The following is an 18586-nucleotide window of genomic DNA, read 5'->3' as shown; positions in this document are numbered from 1 at the left end:
GCAGATGAATCCACCGTCACCCTGTCACGCCTGCCCTCTCATCAGAGTTGGTGGCTCAACCCCCTTCACCGACTAGTGGAAGGGCTGAGGTTGGGGTATCATGACGAACAGCATGGCCAACATGGCGTTGGCTACACGTCCGTAAGTGCCTGCAACGATCGGTCAACCCTGTGATGCACAATGTGAAGGCAAGAAAACTCGAAACAAATCTCACAGCACGAGCGGCGGCATCTCGGCCCACGCGGGATTGGCGTCCACGGCTTCATATCGTCTGTTCTAAATCTGTTTCGATTCCGCTCTCCCCGCGGACTTCTAGAATGTGTGAATGATCTACAGGATGCGAGTAGGTGTCAGAGGAGTGATCTTGCGGTCGCCTTGCAACCCCTTCTGGGCTGGCACGCTCACCATTGTGAGGCATCGCTCATGGCACAATGGCAGTGATTGGCCGTCTCGCCAAAGACCATGCACGCTTCCGAAGGGGAAATGCTGCCTTCCGGCCTACTGCCCTTCTCCTGGATGCTCACATTTGGCTGGCTAGTTGGCTGGCCTCACTCCAGTTTTGGCAATGACATGCATCGTCTGGTCAAACTGTACCGGTGTACAATGCTTTTGTCATCTTCTGGTAGCTACTCACATCGGCCTAGGGTGGATGTGTGCAACAATCTCTCTGACGGCCCTCGCCTGGTGTTAGCCAGAGCCAGAGCCCGCGGCATGTCAGTGACTTGCCGTTGGTCTTTCGCGGCATTCTCCACTCGCACCCAAGTTGCGTGCGAAGGCCAAATGCTCTGCCCGCCGTGTGCATCATTGTGGTCACTGGAGTAGACCTCCGCTCCTGCTATCAAATCTGGCGTTGCACGCAGACGCCCTGGATCATGGGTCGACAAGCTAACGAATGGGCTTACACTTGGTGGCGTTGTTAGCCCCAACGGCCGGAGGAGACCCTCGCGGGAGAGGATAAGCCACAACCAAGCCCCGATTCTCCGTTTGTATCAGTCACAGAGACGCAGATTTGCTGCGGCGGATCAGTGCAGCTCGCAGACCTTGATGGCGCCTCTCGTCTAGTTGACACACATACAGCCATACACACACTAGAGCAAGCAGACATGAGCAGCAAGAAGAGCACACACTTCATCAACATCGACGCACACAAGCATACAGGCACCACACACATAGACACACACACATGGCCGCGGCAACGGGAAGGGACGCTAATCCAGACCAAGCCATGAGCTGGCAGGCGGGCTGCTATCCCCCCGATATCCACATGGCTGTTGGATGCTGGCACCCCTGTCCAACCCCTGTTCTTATTCCTCCACGCCCCCTCTACTTCGGTACCTCTATCGTGTACCTAGCTTTGTCCTTGTACCTGGTCGACATTGCCAAAAGAGCAACCTACATTTGTCTGCACAACACGACCGTGGGCATTTGGACGAACATCTCCCTCTAGGCTCAGGTTTTATCAAGAAGGGTCAGCGACCCGTGTCGAGGCCCTCTCTCATCAACTGTCAATGCCTACACCTCCAAGATCAACATCACTGGTCTCATAGCATTAATACCTCTCGTCGCCTCCCTCTACATCGGCACCGCAACCTCGACAGCATTCTTTATCTGATATCATACCTCAGCACCTCGTTGCATGCCCTCGTCATTGTGATTAGACACCTCGACCTCGCTCCTTCACCAGTACAACAACGACCTGTTTCTGCAACGTCTTTTACCCTTCCGTTCACTCCTTGAAACTCCATCGCGGCAAACAACCCTTCTCGTTTCAGTTCATCGCTCTCACCGTCTCTGCAATGACGGCGACGAACGCTCCCACCGCGCAGATGGAAGCCATGTCCGTTCACGAGGGCCTCAACCACCCCGGCCAGTCTCCAGAGCCTCTGTCTATCAGGACAGACATCGCTGGGAATTATTACCCCATGATTCCCAAGCCCACAATCAACGGTCCTCCACAATCATACTACCCCCAACCGCAGCTCTCAGCCCTCAACCAGCCCTTTCACTCACCAGCCATGAGCCAACCTACGATGTGGGCTTCTCCTCGTTCCTCCGTGGACGACTTTGACAACTACTCCTACCGCGCTCCGGCTCCTACATCCAACTACCAGGCCGCCTCTCTCTCGCCGCGCACCTGGCCCGACTCCGTGCAGACGCCTCCTCCTCAGTACGAGGTTCCCTTCCACCACCAGGAGCAATATGACGGCCTCCCCAACGGCCACATGGGCATGTCCCCTGAGGCACTTCGCGACTCCTCCCTCAACATTGCCGTTGATTACGGGAACAACAGCTGCTTCCAACAGACCCTCACAGGACCCCACGACATCACACCGATGAAGTACGGCTCACCTCCCCCGATGACCACGACCTGCGCTCCCTTTGTTGCGTCCCCGGCTTCCCTCCAGGACCAGTTCAAGACAGAAAACCACCCGAGCATGAGTCCGAGCCCAACGCCTTCGGTCTCTGGTCAAAGAACCCAAGCTGCGAGAACCCCTCCCAACAGCGGCTGCGGCGATGTTGACAGCGACGCAAAGCTGAACGAAAAGCGCGAGACCAACGAGCCCTATGCCCAGCTCATCTGGAAGGCTCTCAAGTCCCAGCCCGATCGCTGCATGACTCTTCAACAGCTCTACCAGTGGTTCCTCAAGAACACCGACAAGCCAGAGAAGGCCGGCGGCGACGGCTGGCACAACAGCATTCGGCACAACCTCAGCATGAACTTTGTAAGTTCTCTCCTTCTCTCTCATCTGCATGCAGGGGTGTTCTCCAAGTAGCGCTGCATCAAGGCCCACCTTATCGATCCTTTGCAAAAAATGACCACTGCATAGACTAACACGTCATCCAGGCCTTTGAGAGAATGGAAGAGCTGCCCACGCACGAAATCACAGGCTCCTCAAGCGAACGCATCCCTTCAAAGTGGCATCTCAAGCCCGACTTTGAAAACGGCGTCAGGCCAACCACGCACTACCGCGAGCACCCCCGCAACCCCAACGGCGGTGCCAGGCGCCGCAACACCGACCCCAATCGCCGCCGCGTCGCCAGGACCGCCACCTACCACTCCTCCCCGGAATTCCCAAACCGCACGATGCCCGGCCGCGCCCTCTCAGGACGCCGCGGTGGCCGCGCGACGACCAGCGCCCGCGCCGCCGCCAGGGACCTCCGCATCAACACCAGGCTCGCAGAGCACGCTCAGGGCCCCTGGGTTCCCGGTCACAGCTTCGCCGCCGCGCAGATTGAGATTGTGAACCAACAGGCGGAAGAGAAGAGACGGCGCAACCGCGACGCCTCGGCCCGGTTCCACATGCACGCCGCTGAGCGCGAGGCCGAGCTGGCAGCGCAGCAGCAACACCAACACCACCAGCACCAGTACCAGCAACACCAGCCGCCTTACAACTTCGCAGCCGCGCACTACGCCATGAACAACATTGCCGGCGTCTACCAGCACCCCCAACACGCCGCCGCCCCGCAGCACTCTTCCCAGCCCCAGCAGCAATCCCAGCCGGGGCAGAGCGACAACGTCCTCTACGGCTGGGGAGGCAGCAACGCCAACCAGGGGATGTGAGCGAGCACTTACCTCCCCTCGTTGCTTCTTCCAACATGCATGAGCTCGACCGCGCAAGGTGAAGCAGGGTCCTTTGGCCCGTCACTGTTTCTACCGCTGCGCTCGTTTCCCTCATTCATGGTTTCTTTTTCCTTCTTGATGTCACTACGGCGGTTGGGACCCTGCGGACTGCTACCACTTCCTCTTTGGGCGGCGTTTGGGGGACAACAGGGGTGTTTGGGTTGGGTGGGTGTTGCTTTTTTTTTCCATGTATGGGTGTGTGTGTGTGTTTCCCTCTTCTCTCTCCATGGGCGGGCATGGGTATTTTTCTGGACAAATCACAATCACAAATCTCGTCTTCACATTTTCTCCTGCGGCACGGACGAGGACAGACGTTGAGAGAGATGGCGGTCTGGGATGAGTGTGTGTGTGGGCAAGATGCGGACGGCGCAGCCGATCCCGGATCGGCCGTACCCTCCGCTGGCAACTTTCTCAGAAACGCAACAGCAGCAAGTATCTCTGCTCTGCTCGTTCTGTATCGTTTGTACCACGACGAACAACGTACGTCGGTCCTGTTTGTCGGGTTGCAGCTCCCAGTCGACGTTCCATTCGTCGGACCTACCTACCTACCACCCATCCATTCAACCCACTCCACACACACATCCTCTCTTCTTCTCCTGCCCTGCTGCCCTGAGGAAAAGAAAAGTGCGAACGAACACCTCCCGCCAAGATCGGACCCGGAGCGTTTGGGGGGAAGGGGGAAGAAGATGGAGGGGGGGGCGTGTGGTTGGGGCCTCGCACTTCCTTTCTCCACACAGCCATGTCCAGGAGCGGGAGGGGAGGGGGGGCACAGTGTCCGCGTTTTGACACCTGCAGGGATTCGCGGGTGTGGTGTCTGTCTGTCCTCGAGAGAGAGAAAGAGAGAGCAGATGGAGCTGTTGGGACTAACAAGGCAATGTTGATCGCACATACAAGTGTGCCATTCCATGCTAGAACGCGAGAAGAGAGGAGAGAGATGGGAGGGGAGGGGAGAGAGGGAACGAGGGAAGGGGTGGCGAAAAAACACAACCGGTACATGCTTTTCATTTTCTGTTTCTTTTCTGCGACGATGAAAAAAAGATGACAAGATGATGGTGGTCTTCTTCTTTCCGATCTCTTTCTTTCATCACACACACCCCGCAAAAGATTCTGTGTTTCACGACTTGGCTTTTTCTGTTTTTCTTCCGTGGGGGGGCATCAGTCGAACGAAAAAAAACACATCACACACACACTTCACCATCCATAGAGCGCGTGCAGCCGCTGCTGCAGAAATACCCCCTCCCATCTCCTCTTCTCATGTTATTCTTTTTGGTTCGGTTTGCTCTGCTTTTTCAAATGTTTCATAGTCCATCACAGCCTCCACGACGTCTGTACTGATATGGGATGAGAGGCACGTCTGTATTTCTTCCGAAAAAGAATCTAATGAATGACCAAAAATGATCTGCTACCAATGCTTGCTAAAACTTGCCTGTGAATGTCAATCGTGCGTGGGTGACGCAGTCAACTCCTGCCTGCCTGCCCCGTGTCTACAGCGCGCCGTTCATGTTAGTCACTCCCATCGTAGCAGTCTCCTCACCGCGTTGCAAGGACCACGATGGTACAAACGGTAAAATCATGGCTAGGCGTTGACGTCTGTCTGGTGATGGGTGTGCCAGCGGGCAGCGGGCGCGCATCTTCGCCGGTTCTAGCCCATACGACATCTGCTGTTGCATCACCTCGAGCGGTGCCCTCCAAGGCCAGGTCTCCGATCCTGTTCTCTTCGCGCCATTCAAACCCTAGATGGACCCAGTATAATTTACCGACAGTACGGAACCGAAGTATTTGGCAAAGGGCCCTAGAGGCCAGAGGAGGCCTTAGTGCTATCGTGACGGCCGCAAGTCGAGTGCCCCCCGGCATGGGTGTTGCCGTACGTACGGTTGGGGGGCGTGGGCTGGAAGTATCAGCAGGGCAGGGCAAGGGCAAGGGCTCCTGTACAAGGCAGAGGAGGTGATCAGAACCACCAGTTGGTGTCGTGGGTTGCTGGTTAGGCTTTGCCAGATCCGATACCCGCCACAAGGGTTGATGGGGCTTTGGGAGCACTCGGAGGGTGAGTGATCTGGGAAGATGAGGGCCGGGGTAGAGAAGACGGGGTGGACCAGGGGAGGAGGCAGGAACAAAGGGCAACGGGTGGTGAGGTACAGACACGCCTGTCATCTCCCACGGGCAGCGTGGGAGGGGTGGGGAGCTGCATCGGGGTGTGGGTGTACAAGATGCTGGAGGACTTGGAGGATCGGCAAGGGACGATAGGAACATACATGAATGACCTTGGTCAGTCCGCGACGCCTTCGGCTGGCGGTGTCAATGTATATGAGAAAGACCGCCCGTTGGAGGTTGAGATGAGATCAGCCCAACCGAGGGTAGGTAATCTTGCAGGAGTGGACGCATGAGGCACTCAACCAGTCGGTGAGATGTCGACCAGACCACTGGTTCTCGCCTCAGGTCCCCGAGTTCGGGCTCTACGCCGCAGGGCTGGAGAGAATTGGAAAGGATTTCCTATCGAAAGAGGTAAGGACGTCGACAGTGGGGCCCAGACCAGAGGGGGTAGGAGTCCAGAGGAAGCTTTTCTCGATGTTCCGAGAGAATTGCTGCTCCCTCGTGGCCTGTCAGGGTCTTGGCATGCCTCCTTGGGAGCTGAGACCCAAAACCATGTATGCGGGGCGGCCTGGTGGTGACAAGATTTGAGATTGCGCAGAATGGAGATGAACCTTCGCGACGAGTGCCGGGGTCTTTGCTGGAGGTGGCACAGACATTGAGGGCAGTGGAGGATGAAGAACATTGCGCGTGAGGAAGCTTGCCGCCCAGTAGCCGTATCGTCTATTCGCACTCCGTTGAGACGTACACCCCAGCTGCGAGGTGAAGGTACCTTGACGTGGGAAGCGATGGGAGCATTTGAGTGCTTACGAGCTGAAAGTCAAGACGAGGATCCGCTGGGGTTGAGTGAAGGACGAGAAAGAGGATCGTCTGATGGCGAAGTTACAAAGCCTGGGCAGCGAGGCTGGGCGAGAGGGAGCCGGTAAGTCAGAGAGGATATCCGAGCGGTGAATGAGGTCCACCTGCACCAACAGACACCTCCTCGGGTCGAGTATCAGCGTCAGATGTGCAGCTTTCTTTTTCCTGGCGCATTGAGTATGTAGGCCGTTTGAGTGCGGGGAGTCTTCGACAAGCTCGCAAGTGTTCCTTTGACGTGCAAGCGGCACCAACTGCAAGCCATGTCTCTTTGCAGTCGGGTGCGTGCGGTTGGGTCTGATGGAGCGAAAGGTAGGATTGCAAACAGCATCCCGTGACCCAGATCCGACTTCCGCGAGGACTGCAGATGACCTTGCCGAGAATTTTTGCCATGCAGGCATGGAGAACCATCATTGCACTTCCGTGGTTGGAGACATCTCCCTTGCTCATCGCCCATTCAGGGTGATAAGGCGCCCCATATTCTCTCCAACCTACGTGGTCTGCCATTGGGTGCCAGACTGTCGGGACAGACCAGGGAGGGTCATCTTTCTCCTGGCATTGCGTATCCCAACTTAGTTCGCAGCCCGTTGGCGTTGGGCGGAGGTTGCGGTAGTAGTAGGCCAAGTAGGTGGGGGCTAGCCAGGTCGCCAGGCTCCTACGTGCGCTTGAGGTTGGAGGCGCGCCGTCTCCCCTGGCTTTCAGAGTCCGAGGAAGGCCCAACAATGTGAGTTGTGGGAGGAATCTAGCCTCAAACAGACGATAGATGCGACTGCCCTTCCGCATCGGTGCTCATATACCGACACAAGGACTAGCTCAAACGGGCGCCGCAAGTCTCTGTAGGCGGCACTGTTGGACAGTTAACGACATCTCGGTGCGCGATTCTTGGTACGGTAATGCAGAGAACTGTTTCTGATGCCAACCTGGTCCTGACCCGAGTCCGGGTTTGACCCGGGTTTGGCCAAGAGCCACGGCGGTAAGTGGGATAGTCAGTAAACGCGAGGGGCACAGCACAGATGCAGAGCGTCTGTGAGTACATCCGTACGTATGCTATCTGTCCCCAGCCTTGTCGTACCCGCGGGCTTTCGCTGAGCCAAGAGGCCGCGTATGTTACGAGAACTTGCCGCTGAGTGGTGTGCCGGATGAGATCCTGGCCTCCGGAGGGGATGTGAGGCTGTGATTGGACCTGGCGATGACAAAGGAGAGCGGAGCCCGCACTGTCAGGGATCTCCAAGTCCGAGGAGGCTGCAGTACCCAGGCTGTATTGCCAGCGGGGAAGGTACATGGCACAGTGGCACAAACGAGTGTCTGCGATGAGGCGGCTGGGAGCGGTTGGCAAGAAAATGAAGCTCGAGATTGGCCATCATTTGGGATGAGGAGGGCGGGCGTGGGTAGCGGGCTCGATTTGGCCGGGGTTGATGGAGGTCCCATCTTTGGTACGGATACCATCTTGTACAACGCGATATGCCGCAGATATGTCGTAAATGACAATTGTCAATCGGTCTGTCTGCCGGCAACATAGTGGTGGGAAGCGCGCAATTCGTGCGGGCTGCGTTCGTTTGTTGATGGCCGTTATGACAGCCGACTCCTCACAAGTCAGTTCGGGCGCATCAGCACTCGACGTCGAAAAAGACTTGATCTCGCACTTGCTGGGGGTCCTTTTCCCTTCCCTCCTGGCGCCGTGCGGAGCCGGGCCCGTACGCCGATGGCGTCCCACTCTTGCGGCAGGGGCCCCTGTCTGACGGCCCAGGCCGTCCTCTCAGAGCCTGGCAATGACGCTGCGGCCAATCTACTCTCAGCCGTATTGGTGACTCCGAGGCCCCTTCTCTCTTCTCCTCCTCTTTGAATGAAACCCTCTTGGCCTTCGGCTTGCGCGTGCCTCTATCCGCTGTTGCACTGCTCTCAGCGTTGGCTGTCAACCCTCGTCCGGTCCGCCTTTTGCAATCGCTCAGTTCAGCGCATCGTGTGTTTTGGGCCTTTAGACTTCGATCGTACAGCCGGCCGTTGACGTATTTTCCGAAGCCGTTGGAGCGAGACAACTAGCCTAGCCTAGGGCCAAAGGTGCAAGATCCCTCGACTCGATCCCGCTTGCAGGGGAGCTCTCCTCTTAGTCAGGCATCTACCAGCGACCACCCTTGTTGGTGCCTTGGAGGCTCCGAGTCCTCGCGGAACCTGCTCAAAGCAACAAATGAGGCAGTGGTCTCGACGAGGCAGTGGCCCAAAAAAAGACCCGACGCCCATAGGTTCCAGAAAAGACAGATTACGGATCAGAGGAAGCTCATGGGCTGATCAAGGGCACCAAAGGAGCACGTTTGAAACGGCAACCCCAGCCAAAGGCGTTTTTCTGTCAATCTCATTCGCGGAAGCTCCACTTAAAAGCGGGAAGGATATATGCGGCAGAAATTGCGGTGTTGGCATTGACACTTTGCCAGCGGCCGTAGAGCAGTCATGTCAAGGCAGAGTGTGCCATCCAACTCACCTTTGCCCGGAGTAGCTCTAACGGCCGCTGCTACTCTGTTCTGTGCGCCTTGGATTGTTCATCGAACAATATGTAGCAGCCCAAAAAGGGGTTTAGCCTCCTTTCTGACGACGCCTGCGCCTGTTGGAAGCTGGCATGTCATTGCCGTGAGAATACAGGCCCAACGAGCGTTCGTTCCTTGGTCCGAATGCAGGATGCCATATTCAGACATCAAGTTGGAGACAGCCACACTATTCAGTAGACATGGCGGCCGGCAATTTGGCCTACGGCTGTGCCCTCGTCACATCAGCTGTGCCTTCGCTGCTTCTCGATGGCGATAATTTGTGATAGAGTTTGGATCGCTGGTTATCGAGATTTTCTCTGTCGTTGGGGGCCGTGTCTCCACCGTCTCCCCATATCCGTATGGACAAATGCCAGTACAGGTTGGTTGCACAACGCTCGGCACTGTCTAGGCTGAGAGTGGCTGGCGTCCGTCAGCCGTGCCCACCGCCTTTTGCTCTCTCTGTCCTCCCTCTCCAGTGTTTATGGGAGGTAATCGAACAACTTGCTGTAGACAATACGACTTCGACGTTGCTAGCCGTTAATCGCCTTCTCAAGTCGAGGACTCTCCCGCTTGATCGACCCAGGCCGCATATCCTGTCAGGCGAAACGCAACCCCCTGAATGTTACGACGGTCACGGTTGTGAGCTCAAAGCACACTATGGACGAGCCTGTATACTGCTCCTCATTATGCCTAATCGTGTAGCACGGCATGAGATCGAGGGACGACGTAGGTAAGCCACAGTCGGGTCTCGTATCGTCGATGAAGGTATGCATCATTAATATCGAATCAAGAGGAAGGGTGTTAACGCCATTTGATCACATAACAGATCTCTCCGTTGAAGTAGCCACAAATACCTTGATTGCGATGTCTCGAAGCTGGTGGCCGGCCAAGAACGCATCACCACAGGCGAGGAAGTCGGATGGGGGCAGTGCTCGGCGCACCCATAGATGTATTCGCTCCGCCCGGCATTGTGACAAAATGACGAGATGTCATTGTGAGAATTGAGAGATTCGAGAAGATACCCACGAGCCCAGGACCCAATACACATTGCAGATGATGGAGGGGCCGATGGTCGTCCACCGTTTGCAATAGAAGACTTGAAGCGCGAGCATACGACTGGGCTCGGTTACCGAAAATGCGCGAACGCAGAGCCCGTGCATGAGAACCTCAGAAAGCCGATGGCATCGGTCCTTGATGTTGGCAGAAGTCTGAGAGCCTTTCGCTATTGCTGTTGCCTTTCCCTCGCCTACAAGCACGCAATGGGACACGTCCTGAACAGCCTCTCAATCATGCCTGATTTGAAACATTCTCTAACTTTCGCGGTCAGATTGCAAAGACAGCATCCCACTGCCCTGCCGTATTTCTGGTAGCTGAGGTTGCTGGACCATCCTATGACTTGATACTGGTCCTTTCATGCATGCACTATTGCGTAGGGGACGCCATCTCTCGCCCGTTCGCGCCGTAGGCAATGGGAATGCATCCGCTGACCCGAGAAAGATTGGTGTTTCGTTGCCAATTGTTTCCTTAGATCAGGTGCGGGCTGAGCTGGACAGCTTTCTTCGTTGGAGCAGCTATTCACCTGCGGAAAGGGTGTTCTGTGACATGTATGCATGCCGGTGTCGTGCAGGGTAGACAAGACAAGACGACGCCGAAAGTCAACGGGATGACATCCGGTGCAGGATGAAGTCGACATCATCACAGTATTTGAAAGACCGGAGTGGCTTGGCCCGCCGGCTGTATCCTTTTCTGCGTATGCAATGTTGCGTTGTCAAGGCTCTAGATGACAATGTACAGACCGGATTGCTCCCCGTTGCATCGGGATGCGAGTCATTTCTTTTCCCAGCGCAATGCTGCATGCTTCCATCGCGGGCCGGCGCCTGGAAACAAGGCGGGATGCGGGTTGTGCGTTTGACTTCTTCTCCGGTCAAAATTCTGGCCGATGACACGCCGTAGATCCTTGAGCGTATCCTACGTCGTCTGCAAAAGCAATATGTGCTGCAGGCAACGAAGATGACGAATAGACGCGAGTTTCAACGCTGCGCGGTGCTGTTAGACGAGACAAACGAGCGCTTCTTTGCCGTGCGAGACACTGTCTCCGAGGTCCCTCCAAATGGGTCGTCCCGTAAGGACACGACAGGGAACACGGGTTTTCCGAGCGAGATCTGATAGTCCCAGTCGCCATCTTGATGCAGATGTAGGAATTGCGCGACATAGCTAGAGTTTGACAGGTGTACCTAGAGCGCTCGCGTCCAGAGGTCCTCGAACTTACGCAAGGCGATCAAGGAGCTATGTCGCATCTGGAGTTGTGATGACCGTCCATTTCTTCGCAGAATATGCCTCAAAGGTTCCTAGGCAGCAACGAGCTTTTCCTACAAAGGCGTGGTTGCGGAAGACCGTAGGAAGGCTCGCGAATCGGCGACATCGCATCGAGTTACGGCATGCTTCCGCCATTGCGGTGACGCGAAGCCGATGAGTGATTTTGAATTCGGAGTATTGGTCTAGTCCCTACTCCAGCTTTCGGTAACACTGCATAATGCACAGCCAAGTGCGATTCGAGAACTGGAAGCCCCAGAAAGGCAAGTAGCTGCTTCGTGTTCGACGTCGGGGGTTCGGACGACAGCATCCAGTGTTGGACAAGCGGGATGTCAACGTGAAGAGCGTGTCGGGCCGTTAGGAGAAACCCCTGGTGAAGAATGTTGCTGTGGTGCTTCCAGACATCTTGCACTACATGAAGACGACCCTTTAGTATCGGCCAAATCGGGTTAATTTGGGTAAGAGCCGCATCTGAGACCGCATCATGGAGCGGTCGATGTCGGTTTCATGCCGGTGATTCCATGCGCGGCCCGTCCGATTCGATTCCGGACCCCTTTGATCCTTGGATCTGCGATGTCTGAGTGACCGACCTCCAGGTTCGGGAAGTCGCGTCTCTGGGGTATCTGGGGGAGTACAAGGAAGAAGCTTGGTGCACAATGAGCAGACTGATACTGTGGCTCTCGGTCTTTGTATTCGCCGTCACGCATGTCGGCCGAGAAAAGGCTGAACAGATGGAGTATGTTACGCTTGTATTGAGAAAACAGTGGTTCGATTTTGGGTATCTGCAACTCGAGTCGATCAAAACTTTCGCTTCTTCCGTGCTGGTCCTGCGGCGGCCTTCCGCTGTAGCTCCTGCTGCAGCTCGTCTCGCTTCCTATTTGCTCTCTCCTGCGAGGTTTCTCGAGTCCTCGCCTGCGGCTTGCATTCGGTCCGATCACGACCTCTATCTTCTGCCTCGGTAGCAGAAGTCTCAGGGTCCTTTGACGCAGGAGCTCTGCCGCCGATGCGACCAAGCCCAGGCTTTTTCAGTGGCTCGGGGGACTTTGAGCGATTCGCGGACCCGCCGATGCGACCGAGTACCCCTTTCTTTGGTGAATCGGTATCCTTGGAAGGTTCGGGGGTATTTGAACGTCGCTTTACACCGCCGATCCGTCCGAGTCCAACCTTGGTAGGTTTCGTGTCCTCTGGCTCGGGTTGACGAGGTGGAGAAGAGGGTTCTGCCACTGATGCGGTAGCATCGTCATCAGACTCTGTTTCGGTTTCCGAGCCATCTGGCTTGGGCTCTTCAGGGGCGGGCGGTGGTGAAGGGGTGGGTTGTTGCTTCCTCCCAATCGTTCCTAGGTGAACAGGGTGTCTCTTTGGTTCTTGTGGAGGCACGGGTACACTGTCTGGTATTTGCGAGGTATCCCCATCTTCAGTGCTGTCATCATCGTTTGCCACGTTTGTCGCACGAACGGACCGGTTGCGGTTGGACATGAGATGTGGCGGTGTTGACTGAACCTGGAAATCATCATCATCCACTGGGTCTCTTCCAGTCTCTTTGTCGTCACGTCGAGACTCGTCGGGTTCGGGAGAGTTCCTCTGCTGGCGCTGGCTGGAGTTCGGTCCTACAATTGGGAAAGTCGACGACTCGTTCGTGGTCCACCAGTCATCCAATGATAGGTCCAATGAGGCATCTTGATGTTGGTACTCGAGACCATTTGAACCGAAGACGTGCCGGATCAGGTTGGCGATGTCAGCGTCGTCACCGCCAAGCTGAGCCTTCCAGTCATCGTGGCTGAATGGCGCCAGTCCTTTGACCTTTTCCTCGGCCATCTTCCTCGTTGGCTTCTGCTTGGCCGACAGAACGGTGAAGACGTTCTCTAGGCGGGTTCCAGTGGCCTCGAGCTTGTCGAGAAGTTTCATTATGACAGTGTCCTTTTGCTTCATGATTGTGAGGAGCGAATCAATCTGACGGGTCTTGGCGGAGTTGGCCTGGGTCAACGGTATCGTCAACTCGGTTGCAAGCGTCGACTGGGGACACTTTTGGAGGTACATGGGCCACACCAAAGGCTTCATGTTGTCCAACTCGCAGGAAATGTGCATGGTCAAGCCGCCTTCCCCAGCATCTTTCTGGGGGGCGGTTGACAAGTTCAGAGTCGCCTTGTCATGGTCTGGATGGGTGGGGTCAAAGACGGATCTGATTTTGGACAAGAACGCCCGCATATTCCTGGTGCTCTCCGTGGGATCGATCGTGGTCGAATTGGCGAGGCTGCGCATCAAGATGCCTCTGCGGTCCAGTGATTCGACCCAGATATTGGCCAAGTCGGTTACATGGACGGTGTATTCCGCGGTGGAGAAGGCCGTTGAGACTAGGAGGTTGGGCAGGCCAGCTGCCGGAGGCAGTGGTCTCCATACCGGTGGTGTTGCCATGGTGCCGCCGCCGGTCTGACGGGCCGAAGGAGGGGCTGTGTATGGGTGACACGCTGGGAATAGACCGAGCGAAGCTTCTGAGGGAATGTCTTTGGAGCAACGTTGGGTTTCCTGGAGAGGGTCGCTGCAGACGAAAGGAGTCAAGAGGGATGAAAACGATCTGTTGCAGCGAGTTGAAGCGTGAACGAGGCTGACGGTACGACTCTGCGGTGTCGTGTGTGACGAATAGGTGCTATTCTTGGCCGTTTCAAAGATTGTAGCTCAAGGAAAGGTGTGGGATGCTGTGTTCAATGACCAGACGGGCTGGGCGATAGAGGTGAGGTGAAGTTGGGAAAATGTGGCCAGTAGACCATGTGGCACTCTTTCCCGCCTCGTGGAATCGCGTTGAGGACGGTGATGACACGCAGGCGACTGTTATGACAGGAATTCTCCTAGTGTAAGGTGACTAAAGGTTGGCAAGTGCAAAACGCGAGTCGGGGAGGTATCACGAAGCGCTTGGCGCGATGTTGTTGCACGTCGAGATACCGCTTCAGGCAGCCACGTACAGTAGGAGGCAGGAGGGCACTGTGCCAGGCGAAAAAGAAAAGAAGGCAAGGGTGTGGGGGGACGTTATGGGCACTGTGAAAAGTCGCGACTGAGGGCTGCAATTGGTGAAATCATGGCTCTTACGCATACAAGTGGGGCTTTTGGTCAGCTCATACGGCTGTTCGTACTGTGCCGACCGCACCTGCGGTGCTCGACGGATGTCTGTAGAGCGTCTCAAGTGCATTACACACGCGCAGTGCAGAGAATCTTGCACCACGCCTCGTGCAGTACGGAAATATTCCGTACCACATTTTACCTATGCCACTGCCTCACGTTCAATTAAGCTGTGAGCCATGATCTGGCGTGTCTTACAAACCAGTGAACTGTCAGGGGCGGCGCGTAATGGTCGGTCACCTGACATACCTGGCGCTGATAGTTGAGATAGAGTTCTGAACACATGCCAGGTTGCCCATTCTTGTCATAAACAATTGAGTTTCGCATTCAGCCGGTGCTCATTCAGCCTCCGTCTGTCTCAGCTGATAGTTATTCAGCAACTTCATGTGAATACTGCTTGACTGCATCGTAAAGCTTGTAATGCGTTACTGCTCAGTGACGGCCGTCAAGGCCCTTGGAGGCGCGTGGCCCAAGCTCCTCGTCTTGGGGGCTAGGTAAGGAGGTACGTCCCGCCTAGATCCTTATCCAGGTCCAAGCTAGAGCTCTTGGGTAGGGCAGATTTGAAAGAAGGAGCAGGAGCCCTCCAGCTCAGCACTTCCAATTGTTGGCAAAGTCTAAGCCGCCGAAGCCATCAATTATCGCAATAACTGGTATCGATATTGAACGCCGTCATCCACTCGCCACCTCGAGAACCACAGCCAACATCGAAAAGTGAGACAAACCGTTGCAGAACTACCACCTGGCCGACGGGCTAGGCCCTGCCAGTCACCCGCCCAAGCCCCTGGAAACCCGCTGCTTCAGGCCTTGTGCTGGCTCCCATTGGCTGGAAGCTGCACCGCCATACCTCTGGATGCGTTGATGCGCCACTTCCCCCCCCCCCCCCCCCTCCTCGCACTTCCAACTGCACTTCCAGCACAGGTTTCCATGCTTCGCATGAGAGGCCCTCGACCTGCCAAGATCTCTCTTAGGCCTATTAACTTCATTTGGCATCTTGCAATACCACCCCACCCCCGCCAAACAAGCTTGTTTCTCGATTCTCGCCAACGACGTCCGGCTCCCTGACTGGCTGGCCGCTGGAGATGACTGTCACCATGCTTGCCAGGCACAGACAGCAGGGTGTCCCCCATGGCCCATGACGTCCATAATGAGGAGATTTCGACTTACCCCTTCCTGCTCGGTTCGACAAACCGGTGGCGATATGCCATGCCTCTTGGCGACTACCCATTGGACATGTTCAGAAAGCCCAGCGTGCCACGCAGCATCCTCGCCTCTCCCTTCCTTGGCCGTCAAGGTTAACCTAGTGCCCAGCGCAGCAGCGGTAAGCAGTCGGGGAACAGCCACAGCGAAATGGTGGCGCCGCCCACGTTCGATGGGATGATCAACATGGGAACCTACGGTGACGGAACCCGTGGCCCGCCGCTGCTACCCCAAACATCGGCGCCTGCTGGTCATGCCCAGCGGACCTGTCAACCCAGGGACATGAACCTTTCTTGACGACGATTCGCTGTTGGGAAAACTGGTTTGGCGGGATACCTGGGGCGACAGCCACATCTCGGATGTATAAACACGACCTATGCTGGAAATCCCACTCCCTACTTCTGTCGATCGATCCCATCTGGCCGTCTCTGTCTCTTTTCTTCGCATTGCCAGTCTTCGCATCTCGAAACCGGGCAACATCATGGGAAACAAGCCCAGCAGCCCGTTGGCAACCTGCCTCGACAAGGTCTGCGACGGCCGATCATCCTGTGTTGGATACCCAAACGACCCTCTCTACCAGATCAACTGGGTGAAGCCGTACAACCTGGACATCCCTGTGAAGCCTATCGCCGTCACCAAGCCCTCCACCAAGGAGGATGTCGCAGGTTTCGTCAAGTGTGCCGCAGACAATAACGTCAAGGTACAGCCAAAGTCAGGCGGACATTCATACGCGTGAGTTGACATACCCGTCGCTGTCTGGCTTCTCTCTGACACGTTCATCGCAGCAACTTTGGCCTGGGTGGCACTGACGGCGCCCTCGTCATCGACCTTGCCAACATGCAACACTTTTCCATGGACACAGATACATGGCAAGCGACCATCGGCGGAGGCCACAGGCTGCACGACGTCACCGAGAAGCTGCACGACAACGGCAAGCGTGCAATGTCCCACGGCACATGTCCTGGCGTGGGCATCGGCGGCCATGCAACAATCGTAAGAGACCCCCGCAGATGTCTGTCTGGCTGCATCAGGTGGCCATCAGTCTCACCTTTGCATCTGCGCTGTGCTAATGCAATATGCAACAACAGGGCGGTCTTGGACCCAGTTCACGAATGTGGGGAAGCTGCCTCGACCACGTTCTCGAGGTTGAAGTCGTCACCGCAGACGGCAAGATCCAGCGCGCAAGCGAAACCCAGAACTCGGATCTGTTCTTCGCTCTCAAGGGCGCCGGCGCCGGCTTCGGCGTCATCACCGAGTTCGTCGTCAAGACCCACCCCGAGCCCGGCGATGTCGTACAATACTCCTACGCCATCACCTTCACCCGCCACCGCGACCTCGCCCCGATTTTCAAGCAATGGCAGGACCTCATCACCGACCCAGATTTGGATCGCCGCTTCAGTAGCGAGTTTGTCATGCAGGAACTCGGAGTCATCATTTCGGCAACCTTTTACGGCACCGAGGACGAATTCAAGAAGACGGGCATCCCCGACCGCATTCCAGCTGGGAAGGTCTCTGTTGTGGTGAATGACTGGCTTGGGGACGTTGCGCAAAAGGCCCAGGACGCAGCTCTTTGGCTTAGCGAAGTTCAGTCACCATTTACGGCGAAGAGCTTGGCCTTTACCCGCGACGACCTTCTTCCCGAGGCGGGCATCCAGGACCTCATGAACTACATTGACGGCGCCGACCGCGGCACCCTGATCTGGTTCCTCATCTTCGACGTCACGGGCGGCGCCATCAACGACATTGCTATGAATGCGACTGCCTACCGCCATCGCGACAAGATCATGTTCTGCCAAGGCTACGGCGTTGGCCTGCCGACACTCAGCCAAAAGACCAAGGACTTCATGTCAGGCATCGCGTCAACGATCCGAAAGGCAAGCCCGAATGACCTGAGCACGTATGCAGGCTACGTCGACCCGACGCTGGAGGACGCGCAAGAGAAGTACTGGGGTTCCAATCTGCCTGCTCTCCAACGCATCAAGGCCGCGTGGGACCCCAAGGACCTCTTTTCAAATCCCCAGAGCGTGCGGCCCGATGCCAACGCCAAGGACGTCGCGCCTGCGAACAATTCTGAACCCTCATCACCCTAGGAAGAAAGCGGGAGTTTTCGGCGCACAGTTGATTTTTCGGGGCTTGCATTTTCGGTTTTCCTTACCTGGGTCATTGGCATTTCGGTGGTCTTTACGTGATACGCATTCAAGCCGTCCCAGTCGATCTGCGACGGCTTCTTTCTCTTCTCGGATACCCGTATCTTCCTCAATGCAGGCATCATTATATCCTTCCAAATAAATATTCGTGTTTTTGTACGCGTATGATTGCGTTAAAGCGCAGGCATCAATGTGTTTTTGTCAATGGGTCCGTCAGCCAACAACTCCCAGGCACCCATGGCCATAATCCTGGTCGACGTCCAGCGGCGCAGGGCTAAGACATGTCAAACCAACAAACGCCAACCTCATATCAACGCACTCTCACCCCATCCCAAAACCGCTCCCCAAACTCACCATCTTGAATCGAAACACCTATGAACAACTCCAAATTTTAAAGATGCCAACTATAATAAATGGCTACCTCGCCCCCCGCCGGCGCTACACCGCCCGCGAGTGCCTCACACGCGCCATCCACCCCCTCCTCCACCCCTCCATCCTCACGTTCCGCGACGTCGTCTGGGCCGCCTACATCATCTACATATCGCGCGTCACGTACTTCACCTTGCGCAGCATCGCGTACATTCTCTTCGAGGCCGAAGGGCGGCGGCGGTGGACGGAGCCAAGGCCGGAGTGGGGACCGTCGCCGGCGGGGTGGACGATGGGGTGGGCGCTGATGGGGAGGTTGTTGAGAGGATTGGTGTGGAGGAGGGTGATGGATTGGGGGGGGGGGGAGG

The 18586-nt window shown here is 56.2% G+C and overlaps 3 protein-coding genes across 3 annotated transcripts; 2 read left to right on the top strand and 1 right to left on the bottom strand.

The window, feature by feature from the left end:
• Positions 1 to 1796: 1796 nt before the first annotated feature.
• On the top strand, positions 1797 to 3562 carry COL26b_011537 (uncharacterized protein; the record flags this gene model as incomplete). Its single annotated transcript, XM_053184203.1, has 2 exons — positions 1797 to 2723; positions 2846 to 3562. The coding sequence occupies 2 exons, from the start codon at positions 1797 to 1799 to the stop codon at positions 3560 to 3562; spliced, it is 1644 nt and encodes a 547-aa protein (XP_053031824.1).
• An 8633-nt stretch (positions 3563 to 12195) lies between these two features.
• On the bottom strand, positions 12196 to 13809 carry COL26b_011536 (uncharacterized protein; the record flags this gene model as incomplete). Its single annotated transcript, XM_053184202.1, has 1 exon — positions 12196 to 13809. One exon carries the CDS (start codon positions 13807 to 13809, stop codon positions 12196 to 12198), a length of 1614 nt encoding a protein of 537 aa, XP_053031823.1.
• Positions 13810 to 16186: 2377 nt separating this feature from the next.
• On the top strand, positions 16187 to 17795 carry COL26b_011535 (uncharacterized protein; the record flags this gene model as incomplete). The annotated part of the gene is made up of 3 exons (XM_053184201.1): positions 16187 to 16437; positions 16491 to 16698; positions 16794 to 17795. The coding sequence occupies 3 exons, from the start codon at positions 16187 to 16189 to the stop codon at positions 17793 to 17795; spliced, it is 1461 nt and encodes a 486-aa protein (XP_053031822.1).
• Positions 17796 to 18586: the final 791 nt, after the last annotated feature.

The sequence above is a fragment of the Colletotrichum chrysophilum genome (assembly GCF_026319265.1).
Source record: "Colletotrichum chrysophilum strain AFK26 chromosome Unknown scaffold_143, whole genome shotgun sequence".
In the NCBI taxonomy this organism is placed as follows: Eukaryota; Fungi; Ascomycota; class Sordariomycetes; order Glomerellales; family Glomerellaceae; genus Colletotrichum; species Colletotrichum chrysophilum.
This window is presented reverse-complemented; position numbering and strand designations above follow the sequence as displayed.